Source organism: Mastigoproctus giganteus, chromosome 1 (assembly GCF_048544385.1).
Source record: "Mastigoproctus giganteus isolate SK-2022 chromosome 1, ASM4854438v1, whole genome shotgun sequence".
Taxonomy (NCBI): Eukaryota; Metazoa; Arthropoda; class Arachnida; order Uropygi; family Thelyphonidae; genus Mastigoproctus; species Mastigoproctus giganteus.
The window spans coordinates 85,820,063-85,834,174 of record NC_143575.1 but is presented as its reverse complement, the minus strand read 5'-3'; the positions used below and the strand labels follow the sequence as shown (position 1 = coordinate 85,834,174).

Sequence of the window (14,112 nt, the reverse complement as noted above, 5' to 3'; positions counted from 1 at the left end):
ATTAATGTAACATACCGTCATGAAAAAGGGTTAGAAATGTGAATTCCTAAGTGATGCACTTTTAGCATTAGTAGAGGCATATGATGCAAGAAAGCAAGCTTATTCAGCATCAGCCAAAAAAAAAAAAAAAAAAAACAACCACTACTCCCATTTCACCCCTCAATTCGTTCGAAATACCTGTCCAGCTGAGCCTTAAATTTGTTTAGGCTATCAACTTCAACAACAAGCGATGGAAGTCTATTCCACAAACCAACTGCCCGCTGGCTAAAGGCGAATTTCCGCACATCTATCCGACATTCGTCCTTCCTCAATTTGAATTTATGCCCTCTCAGGTGATTATTCTGAGCAAGAGGAAGAATCCCATCGGCATTGAGCATGCTCAAGCCATTCAAAGCCTTGTACACCTCTATCAGATCACCTCGGCGATGCCTAGTCTCCAGGCTCTGTAATTTGCAAAACTTAAGCCTTTCTTCGTAAGAGCAACCCTTTGTTCCATTCACTAATCTTGTTGCCCTTCTCTGTACTCGTTCCATCAGCTCTACATCCTTCTTGAAATGAGGCCTCCAGACCTGTATACAGTACTCAAGGTGTGGCCTGACCAATGCCTTATACAAGGGAATAATCACATCCCTGTCCCTGCTAGAAAAATTCCTGTATATCATTGACAAGACACCATGAGCTACCCTTGCAGCTCGTCTGCACTGCTCAGAGAACTTCATATCTGCCTGCACAATTACCCCCAGGTCCTTTTCATTCTCTACCACTGTCAGCGTAGTACCACAGAGTTGATACGTTGATCTGGGGTTACTGTTTCCCATATGTAGTACTTTACATTTGTCAATGTTAAACTTCATTTGCCACCTCTCAGCCCATCTGCTCAACCTTTCCAGATCCTGTTGCAGCAGCATAGTATCAGTAGTGTCCTTAACAACCCTGCCAACCTTTGTATCGTCTGCAAACTTGGACATTAAGCCTGATACACCATCATCAATATCATTTATAAATACAGAAAACAACAATGGACCCAACACTGAACCCTGAGGAACTCCACTAATAACATTAAGTCCACGTTGAGCAGTGTCCATTGATTACCACTCTCTGTCTTCTGCCACTCAACCATCCCTTTATCCATAGCAGCAATTTGCCTCGAATGCCACACTTCTCCAATTTGTGCAGCAGTCTTCCATGCGCAACAGTATCAAAAGCCTTTCTAAGATCCAAATATATAATATCAAAGTTATTCCCTGCATCCAGTTCTTTTGTGACTACATCATAGTATCCAATCAAATTGGTCAGACAAGATCTGCCCTTAACAAACCCATGCTGTGTCTGAGCTATAACTGAATTCTTGTCCAGATGATCCTGCAGTGCTTCTTTAACCAGTGCCTCCATTAATTTTCCTGGAACCGAAGTTAAACTAACAGGTCTATAATTACTTGTGTCAGCCTTTGATCCTCCTTTGTGAATTGGGGTTACATTTGCACATCTCCAGTCCATGGGTACCTCCCCCCTCCCCTGAGTCCAAAGAAGCTCTCATAATTATGGCTAGGGGTTTGCTTACTTCCTTTGCTGCCTCCTTTAATATAACTGGATAGATCCCATCCACCCCGGGTGCCTTTTTTATGTTTATCCTCAACAATTTCTCCTCCACTTTCCTCTCAGTTATTAGAAAATCATCTAGCTCACTGCCAATGTTTACTTCACCTACGACATTCCCCTTCCTGAATAACTCCTCATGTGTGAATGTAGATGCAAAATACTCGTTTAGATTGTTAGCCACCTGAGCTGGATCCTCAACTGTTGAACCATCAACATCCAGTGGACCAATCTGATTCATCCCTTTCCTTCTTGAGTTTAAATAGGTAAAGAACTCTTTTCTGTTTTTCTTTGCATCCTTTGCCAAGGATTTCTCATAATCTGCCTTTGCCTGCCTAATCTCCTTTGTGACTTGGTTACAGACCAACTTATATCTATCATAGGCTTCCACGTCACCCATTAATTTGTATGTATCCCATGCATTTTTCTTCTCTGCCATATGTCTCATTAGTTCATCTGACAACCATTTAGGCCTGAACCTTGAACAATATTTCTTGGTTGGTATGTAAAGCCTGGTAGCCATTAATGTAACATACCGTCATGAAAAAGGGTTAGAAATGTGAATTCCTAAGTGATGCACTTTCTTTGAACACCAGTGTGTGTGCAAAAATAGATAAGTCTGATACAGTTGGCATTGATGGAGGTGAATTTGAATGATATTACTGATTTGTGTGATGAACAGGAACAGTGTTCCTTTTAATTACCAGTCCATTCAGCCCAGTATGAGCTCTACTTGCTTGTTAAGTGCTTTATTTGAAGTGTCAAATATTTATGGCATACAAGGGGCACTTCAAGTTTTCTGTATTGTAGTGCCACCACATCTAGTGGTTTTGCAACAGAATTCTTGTTTGGTGGTGCTAAAATTTGTCCATTGTGTAATATATTCGGTTCTCAGCTAAGGAACATAAATTGAAAGTTTCACATGCAGACTAATGGATGTTTGGCAGTGATTAAATTTCATGCACTGTTAGTCAAAAACACAAGCATCATAACATTGTCAAAGAAAGCTTGGAAATGCATTACCTGCCATATGAAGTATGTGGGTGAATGCCATAACTCAATGCACGTTCAAGGTCCTCTGAAAGTAGTGCAGCAAAAGCCTGTGGCTTCCTTGCATCATATGGCAAATATTATTACTATGTTCTTCATTCATAAAGGCATTGTGTTTGACCATCCTGTATAACTGTTAATGACACAGTGTACAGGTTTGCAATAATATGCATATCAGTGATCTGATTTATTATGGAGACAAGGATGAATGAAATTACAAAAAAGAATGAAGAGCAACAACAACCAAATATTGCACTGAAAACAATTTGAACTGCTGGAATGTGGTGTCTCAATTACTGCCATCGAAATTAATAGTGAGTTGAATATAGGCATTTGACTGCTTACATACAAGAATACTTCTAAAATGAACATCATATATGCTATTGTTGAAACATCATGCAATAATTAATTTACAAGTGTCTGGAATAATACTTACGTTATGTTCATTGTGGAGCCCTTGTAACTAGAGATTTTATGAACAAGACTAGCCCCTGTGTATGGTAAATTTAACTCCTGGCTTCCCCAGTGAATGTCCTTTTCTATTGGAGGTAGTTTGCCATGCATTTCATCAACAGCTAGGTAGGAAACCTGAAGGTAATGATGATTTTATAACAGCAACAACTGGACATTTTCATACAAAAAGCATAATCAGAATACAAGATTTGGGCTTTTTAGGAAGGAACATATTAGGAAGCTCAATATGTTGTTTTCTAGATTGAATATCTGGAATTTGAATACAGTTACAAAGAGATAAATGACTACTTACTATTATACTCATCTAATTGATTTATCTTTCATTCAGAAGCTTTCTTTTTAAAGAACTTAAATGCACAACTTTTAACATTTATATTATTATTTACCTGAACATAACAATTATATTATTTACCTGAATATTTCTATCAATTATCCAATTTGTTTCAAAGTCATCATCATCTTCACCAAAGGGATTTATCAGTTGCTCAGCCACCTACAAAGTGAAAAATTGATTTTTTATTTTTGAAAAATACATATACAAGAATAAAAGTTTTGAAAACAAAAACAGGAAAATACAACTTGATTACTTGTGCAGGATGACCAATTTGAATCATAAATCTGCTAACAAATTGTACCTCACATTATTTAGTTATTCATCTTTTAGTATAATGTGCTCACCTTTAGCCATCCCATAAAGAAGAAAAACTGAAGAAAGGTGAAGAAAGGGAAATACAAGTCCAGGTCATGACCATCATAGCCTTGTAAGGGATCTATATACTGTCGACCCAGTAAGCACGTTAGGAAGAACAAGTGTGTAGTTAATGTAACCACCTGAAAAAAATTAAAAAATAAAAATAAATCTGAAGCTATATGAGCCTTTATACTGTAATCTATTTCAGTGGTATGCAAACTGATGGCATATTTCTCCCATAGGCAGGGTTATGAGATACCTGATGGAAGGCAAAAATGACAGACAAAGCAGGACAAGTGAGTGCAACAGAATCACATACATTTTAAATTCTTTGCTTTCCCTTGCATTTAACATACATTTTATTAATGAAGGAATAATGAAACAGCTAACTAAATTTTTATTACAATTACTTGGCTTTTAGCTATATCCTGTTGTAATTTGGTGTTCAGTATAACTTAACTTTCAGGCTATAGTGTAATTATAAACAAATTTCTTCATTTCTGGAAGAAAAGTGGGGGGGGGGGAAACTATTAGATTTTGAAATCAAAATCCAATCATCTTGAAAGTACCCATCCCTAAAGGTTAAATATCGAACAGTGCCTGGGGTACCTGATCCACAACAATGCTCAGACAATCATGGTGCTCTGCAGCAGGGGTGGGCTGTTCCAGGAGTGCAAGGTGTGCACTGCACCTGGGTGCCAACGTTCAAGGGGCACCTGAAACTTACATACACATATGGAGAAAATTTTAAATGGGGGTGCCAAATTTCAATTGGCACCTGGGTGCCAGATACCCTAAGAATGCCCCTGCTCTGCAGAGATCAATGGTCAAAGGCAGCCACTTTCATCTGAATGGATTGGGCAACCAAGATTCCACATCACCTTCATAAACAACCACATCATGTTTGCTTTTGGCATCATCAGTCCATGCTTTTATGAAAATGAAGTCGCCAATTCTATGCTGCTGCTGAGCTAGGCAATTTCCCTTTCTTGCAAAATCGGACCTAATATTGGCAAATTAGATGCACACATTTGTTGGTACCACTCTAAAAGTTCTGTTTCAAGCTCCTCATGTTTTTAACCGGGAATTTGTTTCCTGTTTTTCTTATTGCTACTCTAGTATTACACACTTCAAGTTTTTTTTTTTGGTTTTTTTTTTCAGTATTGTGTATAAAGTAGGTAAAGGGATGTTGTATTCCTTTGCAATGTCCATTTTGCTTTGTTCCATCCTATCAGCATCTTGTATAATTTTCAGTTTCTAATTTAAAGGGTTAATTCCTCCATTTATGTTTTCTAGGTAGTTTAAGAGTTGGCGGTTAATTGATTTCTCTATTACTTTAGAAAGAGTAGAAGTAATTGGATGGGAGGGATTTGTCACCCTTTTAGGAACTGGCTGGATGTGAGCAAATTTCCAAGCAGAAGGAAAAACACCTTTGGAATAAGAAAGTGAAAAAAGGCAGCAAATAACAGGAATAACAAATAACAGTTCAGGAGCATAGGTTTTGAGAACAAGTGGAGAAATACCATTAGGATTTGGTGCTTTCTGAGCATCAAGTTTCATCAAAATCCTTTTGACCGAAGACCACAGGAGGCATTGAATGGAGCATGTTGGGAATGGCGGGCGATATTTTACCAAGATCATTAATACACGAGTTGGAAGAAAAATGGGATGCTAGCAGGTCATCTTTATCCTTGCCTGAAGTGACAAGAAGCAAGTTTTCTACTCTTAGCCTGTTCAAAATCTATTTTGGATTGATTAATAACTGCTTTACAATTGTTGCGAGCTTTGGTGTAGGCAGAAAATGAAACTGAAGAATTGGAAACAAGCCAATTACGATATGCCACATTCGTCTCTTGAACAGCCTTAGCACATTTATTGGAAAACCAAGGTTTAGATAAAGGACGAGATTTTAAAGTGGAGTGTGGAATAAAGGATTCCATTCCTACAAGAATAATTTCACTGACACGATCTGAGCAAATGTTGACATCAGAAGTTTTGAAACAGTAATCCAACCAAGGAAAAGAAGAAAAGAAATCTTGCAGGTCATCCATTTTACCTCCTTGTAATGCAAAACAACACGAGGTTGGGAATAGCCATGAGATAAAGGCTCCATTGGAGAGGAGACAATCACCAAATTGTGATCTGAGGTACCTAAAGGACCACTCACTTTGACCACGTACTTAGAAGGGTTATTTGTGAGAAAAAGATCAAGTGTGTTGACTGTATGGTTAGGATTGTCCGGTATTTTGGTAGGTAAATGAACAATCTGTGCGAGGTCAGTAGTAATTGAAGAAGCCTCAGCATCTCGGCCAGCTGGGTCAGTGTGACTAGAAAATGGAAGCCAGTTGAAGTTGTGAACATTAAAATCCCCAAGGAAAGGAAAATTACCTCACTGTTAGGAAAGTTGGACTGGAGAAAGTCAAGTTGCAAAGCGAAGTTAAAGAGCTCCAAGTGATTAGTGAAGTCGGGAGAACGGTAGAGACAACAGATGAATTTGACAGAATGAGGTAGAGATATTTTAAGCTAGAGAAGATCGAAAAGAGAAGATTCCAAATTACCAAGTCATATTGGAACGGACATATGCACAAGCACCACCTTTGAGGCAAAAAGAATAATACTGCGAAAAATTTGGGCAACTGAGGGCAACAGTAGTTGAATCAACCGATAACTGAGATTCTATCATAAAAAGTACATGGGGTTTGGCAGACTGCAAGTGGAAATGGACATCGTTGAGATTAGAAATGAGCACCACATATTTATGAAATGAACTAGGAAGTGTTTGGGAGGTTTAGATCTTTTTGCAGATAAGCTTACTCTATTAGTTTGACAATTCATGTTGTATTCAGTAGTAAGAAAATGTGGGGGAACATGCTGTATGAAGTAATGAAATTTTTGGATATGGTAAGAATATACCCAGATCCTTGACATAACATGGCCTCGACAATGCCTCCCCCCCCCCCCGCATACACACTACTCAGACTCCCTCCAGTCACTATCTGGCAGAGTAGAGGTAGCAAGATTATACACTAGCTGATCCGGAAGAGGTGCCTCTGTGGGCAGGAGCAGCAGTGCATAGCACATGCTTCTTGATTAGACCGGGGTTTGAGCCCGTGACCACCAAATACGGAGGATGTGGAAAGGTCAGGGAATGACCACCGCATATCCCTGGAGCAATATGGCCCTGGTTGCTAATGCTCCTAAAAACCAAATAACAAACAAACAATCCGGAACCCTCCTAGAGAGTTACTAATAGGTTCGGTCTGGTGTAACTAACTAGCGGCCAGCCTGCGAACACCATTTTAGAGCTGCACCCTCAAAATGTGAGGAAGATTGGATCTCGCCATGATGTCCATCATAACATCAAAAGTCATCAGTCATACTGCATGATGGAAGAGATGGGAATTACCAATTTCATTCCTGAATGGGAATTTAACTTCTCTCCTGTTGAGAAAATTTTATAGATCTTCGGACCTTTGATAAGCCTACCTTTTTATGCAGAAAGTCTCTCTTTTTTTGTCCAACATACACTCTAGTAATACTACCAACTCTAAAAACTACTTCATTTGTTCTTGAGCTGTATCATAAAATGATCCTCATGATCCAAATTTCAACACCATTAATCTATAATATCCCTTTTGTAAAGGACAGGAGTGAAATACATACAATATTCTTGTTGTCTTCAACCAAAAACTCCAAAGATAAGAAATGTAGCTTAAAAAATATTTCTTTAAAATAATAAAATAAAGTCCATCTATATACAAAGAATGGCTGGAAAAAAGGAAAACTCCAAATATTTCAAAAATTCCAAGGGGAATACCGACCCTAGTGAGTTTCTCTTTGCAGTTTTAAGGTTTTTATAAATTAAGAAAATAGAATGAATGCAAGAAAAATTTCAGAAGTGAAAACTCTGGAATGCCCATAAGACAATATATGTCTCCTTGAATGGTTAAAGCTGTCACAAACTGAAAGGAAAACTTAGAGATAATAAAATGAAGGTTGCTTTGGAAGAATAAATGGAAATACTTGGGAAAAGGTAAGAAGAATTTGGTTACCAATGCCCCATCTCTTCAAGGGGAAAGATACAGAGGTATTCCAGTGGGCAAAGAATGAGCATAGTGTTTCGACAATCCCTCAACCCAGAAAGATCTGAATTGAGTAGCTGTAGCCTTGAAACTATAACTGGTAAGCAAACATAGTCCTGACCAGCGAAGCATTTGAAGCCATGAAAAATGAAATAATCATAGTTTAAAATATTTTTAATTGTAATAATCACCTGACAAAATGTTGCTTGAAGAGCACATCAAAAATGCTTTCATTTTTATAGTTTAATTTTGAACTAGTTTTCCATTAGAAAAACAAACTTCCATAGTATTTTGAAAAATATAAGCACAATAAAATTCAGGAATTAGATAATTGAAAAGAGATAAGTGCAGGTAGGACATTCATGTAGTTTTGAATATAAGGAAGCAGTGGAAAGTCTATACAGAATATACATTCTGCTGTGTCAAATGTCTGGACACAGCAGAAGGGAAAAAAAAATTGCTACACTGGCTTAAAAAAGTTAAAGATAACAAAACTGATTTACACAAAAATACATCCTTTATTGATTAGGACATTTTAGGGTAACCGTTTTAAATTTTCTGTTCTTGAAAGGTGAAACATAAATGTTACAGAGAGAAAGCAAAAAAATCCTCTTACCACTATAAGAAAAAATGAATGTCAAGGGAATGTCAAACACTCTGGGGAAATATGAAATTGCTCACTGTTACAAATTAATAAAAATATAACTTAGAAGTGTTTTTGCAACAGATTTGTAGTTTTACCACCTATCAGGAAAGGTCTAGGTGTGAATCCTGCAACAACTGGAATATCTCAAAGGCCTTTTTTCAGTTACTGCTGCAGGGTTTAAAAATTTTATAGACATAACATGAACAACAGGTATTCAAAATGAATTCCATGAGATGTTTAATACAAGAGAGAGAGAGATGATTTTACGATCTTTGCTATGTTTGTTTTTTTAATGAAAGAGGGGCAAATAATCTAGAATGAGAGTTTGAGATATATTAACAATATTTTAATAAGAATTAAGAAATATCCCAAGATTCAGACCTGTTCAGAGTAGCGTTTTAAAGGTGCATTCTGTGGAAACCGCAGGATTCCAAAAAGGGATCCCAGAGGTCCTGCAAATATCCTGTTAAATTTTTATCACTGATTTTGATTTAAGTTTTCAATTTATTGTTAATTATTGCTGTTTTAAAAGGTATTAGGATTCTGTTGAAGAGTTAGATTTGCAAAAGTATTAACATACCAACTGTGTGGTCCTATGCTCAGGGAAGTAGAAAATGAAAAAGACCAGGGGGTAATTGTGCAGTCAGATAAAGTTCTCTGAGCAGTGCAAACAGGTAGCCAGGGGTTTTGTCAATGATAAATAGCAATTTTGCCAGTAGGGATAAGGAGACGATTATCCCATTTATAAAGCAACGGTTAGGCCACATCTTGAGTATTACATACAGATCTAGAAGCCCCATGTGCAGAAGGATGTGAATCTGTTGGGGGTAGTGCAGAGAAGAGCAACAAGATAATTAAGGGGAACAAAAAAAAGTGGTTACCAGGAAAGGCTTCAGTCCTACAAACTACAGCATCTGGAGACTAGACACCTGTGAGAAGATCTAACTGGGGTGTTTAAGGCCCTGAATGGATTGAGTAAGCTCAAAGCAGATGAAATCCTTCCTCTCACTCAAACTATGCATATAACAGATTTAAATTCAAACTGAAGACAGATGGCTGTAGAACAGATGTGCAGAAATTGGCATTCAACCAGTGGGCAGTTGATTATTGAACAAACTCCCATTTTCTGTTGTAGAAGCAGAGTTTGAATACATTCAAGGAAGAATTAGACCAGAGGTTCCCAAACTTTTACACCTTAAGACCTCTTAACAATTTAATGCACCCCCCAGGTCCCAGAACAAATGCAAATAAACATAATTTAACTAATAAACATAAATAGACATAATTTAGCTATGAATATACATACTTTTATAAATGAATATATATAGCCACTCCCCGACTTACATAAGGGTTGTGCCAACCGGGCTAGCCGGGTGGGTAAAGTGCCTACCGGGCAACCCAAAGGTCGAGGGTTCGAATTCCACCTCAGGCTTGGATCAGAGTAGAAAATGTGAAAACCTTGGGAGGTGCAATATGGCCACAGAAGCCGATGCGCCAACAACTAACAAAAAAAAAAAAAAAAACGTAAGGGTTGCGTTCTGTGCAAGTCGGAATTTCCCTAAATGCTTATGCAGCACTCGCAACTATGGGCACTGAATTTGATTGAAGCAAAAAAGAAGTGTTTGCAAACATGTAAATAAAATTATTTATTCAATTTTTTTATCTCATGCACAGGAAAAATTAAAAAAGTGTACAAAATTATAAAATTACAGAAAGAGAGAGGAGACAGGCATAACGTCAGCAAGCTTTACCTTTCAAGCATCGTTGCCAGAATTAACTCTCCAGCTGATAAGTACGCCACTGCAGAAGTTGAAGGCTGTGGAGATTTAGAAGGGGTTATTTCCAACACATCGCAAAATTTCTCTGCAGCTGCAGAATCGCCACTGGCGACTTCACCACTTGTTTTGGAAACCAGTGTGATGCTTGGACCTATAAAACTACCTGTTGCTTGCCACGAACTTGCCTTTGGGTTCGCCGTACTTATCCTTAATATCTTTATAAATACTCGTTACTTTTGCTTGAATGGCCATTAGACTCAAGGGCACTTGCTTCGGAATCTGATTTTCCATCCATATTATAGCTTTTCCACCTTCAATTAGCATTTTAGCATTAGCATTAGTAGAGGCATTTGATGCAAGAAAGCAAGCTTATGCAGCATCAGCCAAAAAAAAAAAAAAAAAAACCCCACTTCCACTTCACCCCTCTGTTCGTTCAAAATACCTGTCCAGCTGAGCCTTAAACTTATTTAGGCTATCAACCTCCACCACAAGGGATGGAAGTCTGTTCCACCAACCAACCACCCGCTGGCTAAAGGCAAATTTCCGCACGTCTATCCTACATCTGTCTTTCCTCAATCTGAATTTATGCCCTCTCAGGTGATTTTTCTGAGCTAGAGGAAGAATCCCATCAGCATTGAGCATGCTTAAACCATTCAAGGCTTTATACACCTCTATCAGATCACCTCGCTGGTGCCTAGTCTCCAGACACTGTAATTTGCAAAACTTAAGCCTTTCTTCGTAAGAGCACCCCTTTGTTCCATTCACTAATCTTGTTGCCCTTCTCTGTACTCGTTCCAGCAGCTCTACATCCTTCTTGAAATGAGGCCTCCAGACCTGTATACAGTACTCTAGGTGTGGCCTGACCATCGCCTTATACAATGGAATAATCACCTCCTTATCCCTGCTGGAACAATTCCTGTATATCATTGACAATACTCCATGAGCTACTCTTGCAGCCCGTCTGCACTGCTCAGAGAACTTCATATCTGCCTGCACAACCACCCCCAAGTCCCTTTCATTCTCTACCGCTGTCAGTGTAGTACCACAGAGTTGATACGTTGCTCTGGGGTTGCTGTTTCCCATGTGTAGTACTTTACATTTATCAATGTTAAACTTCATTTGCCACCTCTCAGCCCATCTGCTCAACCTTTCCAGATCCTGTTGCAGCAGCATAGTGTCAGTAGTGTCCTTGAAAACCCTGCCAACCTTTGTATCGTCTGCAAACTTGGACATTAAGCCCGATATACCATCATCAATATCATTTATAAATACAGAAAACAATAATGGACCCAACACTGAGCCCTGAGGGACTCCACTAATAACATCAGTCCACGATGAGGAGTGTCCATTGATTACCACTGTCTTCTCCCCCTCAACCACCCCTTTATCCATAGCAGCAATTTGCCTCCAATGTCACACTGCTCCAATTTGTGTAGCAGTCTTCCATGTGCAACAGTATAAAAAGCCTTTCTAAGATCCAAGTATATAATATCAAAGTTATTCCCTGCATCCAGTTCTTTTGTGACTGCATCATAGTATCCAATCAAGTTGGTCAGGCAAGACTTCCCCTTAACAAAACCATGCTGTGTCTGAGCTATAACTGAAGTCTTGTCTAAATGATCCTGCAGTGCTTCTTTAACCAGTGCCTCCATTAATTTTCCTGGAACAGAAGTTAAGCTCACAGGTCTATAATTACTTCTGTCAGCCTTTGATCCTCCTTTGTGAATTGGGGTCACATTTGCACATTTCCAGTCTATGGGTACCTCCCCTGAGTCCAAGGAAGTTCTCATAATTATGGCTAAGGGTTTGCTTACTTCCTTTGCTGCCTCCTTTAATATAACTGGATAGATCCCATCCACCCCGGGTGCCTTTCTTGTGTTTATCTTCAACAGTTTCTCCTCCACTTTACTCCCAGTTATTTCAAGATTCTGTAGCTTACTGCTAGAGTTGAATACACCTCTGGCATTCCCCTCGCTGAATAACTCCTCATGTGTGAATGTCGATGCAAAATATTCATTTAGTTTGTTAGCTACCTGAGCAGGATCATCAACACTTGACCCATCAATATCAAGTGGACCAATCTGATTCATCCCCTTCCTTCTAGAGTTTACATAAGTAAAGAACTCTTTGCTGTTTTTCTTTGCATCCCTTGCCAAGGATTTCTCGTAATCTGCCTTCGCCTGCCTAACCTCCTTTGTAACTTGGTTGCATATCAACTTGTATCTATCATAGGCTTCTGTGTCATGTGTTAATTTGTATGTATCCCATGCATTTTTCTTCTCTGCCATATGCCTCATTAGTTCATCTGACATCCATTTTGGCCTAAACCTTGAACAATATTTCTTAGTTGGTATGTAAAGCCTAGTAGCTTCCAAGATAAGTTCTTTGAATGCTTCCCATTTTGAATTTGCTGTTGGTAACATCATCAGTTGGTCCCACTGTATAGAATTTAAATACTGTCTCAGTCCATCGTAGTCGCCTTTACGGAAGCAATAACCCTTCCCTTTACCCCTAATGGTAGTTACCTCTTTGAGTAAATCCCACTTCAGCACACTGTGATCACTGCCACCTAGTGGTTCATTTATCTGCTGATTCTTAATGCATGAAGAATCACTGCTGATAATCAAATCAAGAGTATTACTCCCTCTAGTTGCCTCCCGAACATGCTGATGTAGAAAACAATCATCCAATAAATCCACAAAAGTCCTGCTAGTGTGTGAGTAACCAGCCCCCAAATTCCAGTCAATATCTGGGAAATTAAAATCTCCCATTATAAGACACTCTGATTTACTGGCCCACTCTATTTCCCTGTACAGTTCCTTATTATACTCATCAGAGTCATTAGGCCTATAGCACACTCCTACTCTCAATTTTGATCTCCCAATGTTTATGTCACACCAAACTGACTCCACACTGCACTGTCCAGCGATGTCGACTGGCTTCACTTCCTTGGTTTTTATGTGTTTCTTAACTAATAACATAACCCCTCCTCCCTTCCTATCCTGTCTATCCTTTCTGTAGACGTTGTACTCCCCAAATTGCAGTTCTGCATCCCTTATATCTGTGTGACACCACGTCTCACACAGATATAAGGGATGCAGAACTGCAATATAGCAATTAAATCTAAAACAGCTGTTTTAGACTTAATTCCCGTGGAATAGATGACAAACTTTGTCCTGCTTCATACTTTTTAATTAATCATCTTCATTTCTAAATCAATTTTGTTTCATTTCCTAGCTCTGCCACCACTTGCACTTTCCATTGGTCGCTTTCCCTTCACCATTGTAATAAGTAAATAGGAAAGAAGGGAAGATTTTAAAAATTTATTTATCTTTTTTATATGATCGAACATTTCAGTGAAGAGGAACACATTTCACCACGATACTGTAACGTAAAAACCCACGGAATTCCAGTTATCAGTATTATTGCAAATGCAATAAGATCGAGTTTACTACCTGTCTATAATGCATTGCGCTAAAGAAAAGCCCAATAAACTGGAAAGTGCAAATTGTTTTTATTGTTTTATGGTAGTGACCTCCAGAAATGTGTTTTAGAAAAATATCACAAAGGAATTCAAAATTGATTCTTATAATGGAACATATGATAATGATGAAAGGGTAGTGCAATTTCCATTATAAAAATTACCTTTTAGAGAGATAAATAGCTTAGTTATATAGCGAAAATTTCAACTTCCAAGGTCTTGGAATGAATTACCAAAAAAAAAAAAAAAACCTAACAATGTGTTATTTGCGATATTTTACGATATTTTTACAATACCTCCATTTATTCCTATAG

General features: G+C 38.4%; 1 protein-coding gene across 1 annotated transcript in view; it reads right to left on the bottom strand.

Moving 5' to 3' along the window:
• LOC150090963 (bestrophin-4-like) overlaps positions 1-14,112 on the bottom strand; it is a 102,287-nt gene that overhangs the window by 23,022 nt on the left and 65,153 nt on the right. The window contains exons 7-9 of the mRNA XM_090378750.1: positions 3,799-3,951; positions 3,533-3,613; positions 3,083-3,234 (exon numbers count right to left, since the gene is read on the bottom strand). Of these exons, the coding sequence (XP_090234876.1) occupies positions 3,083-3,234; positions 3,533-3,613; positions 3,799-3,951 (386 nt within the window). The remainder of the gene's footprint in view (positions 1-3,082; positions 3,235-3,532; positions 3,614-3,798; positions 3,952-14,112) is intronic.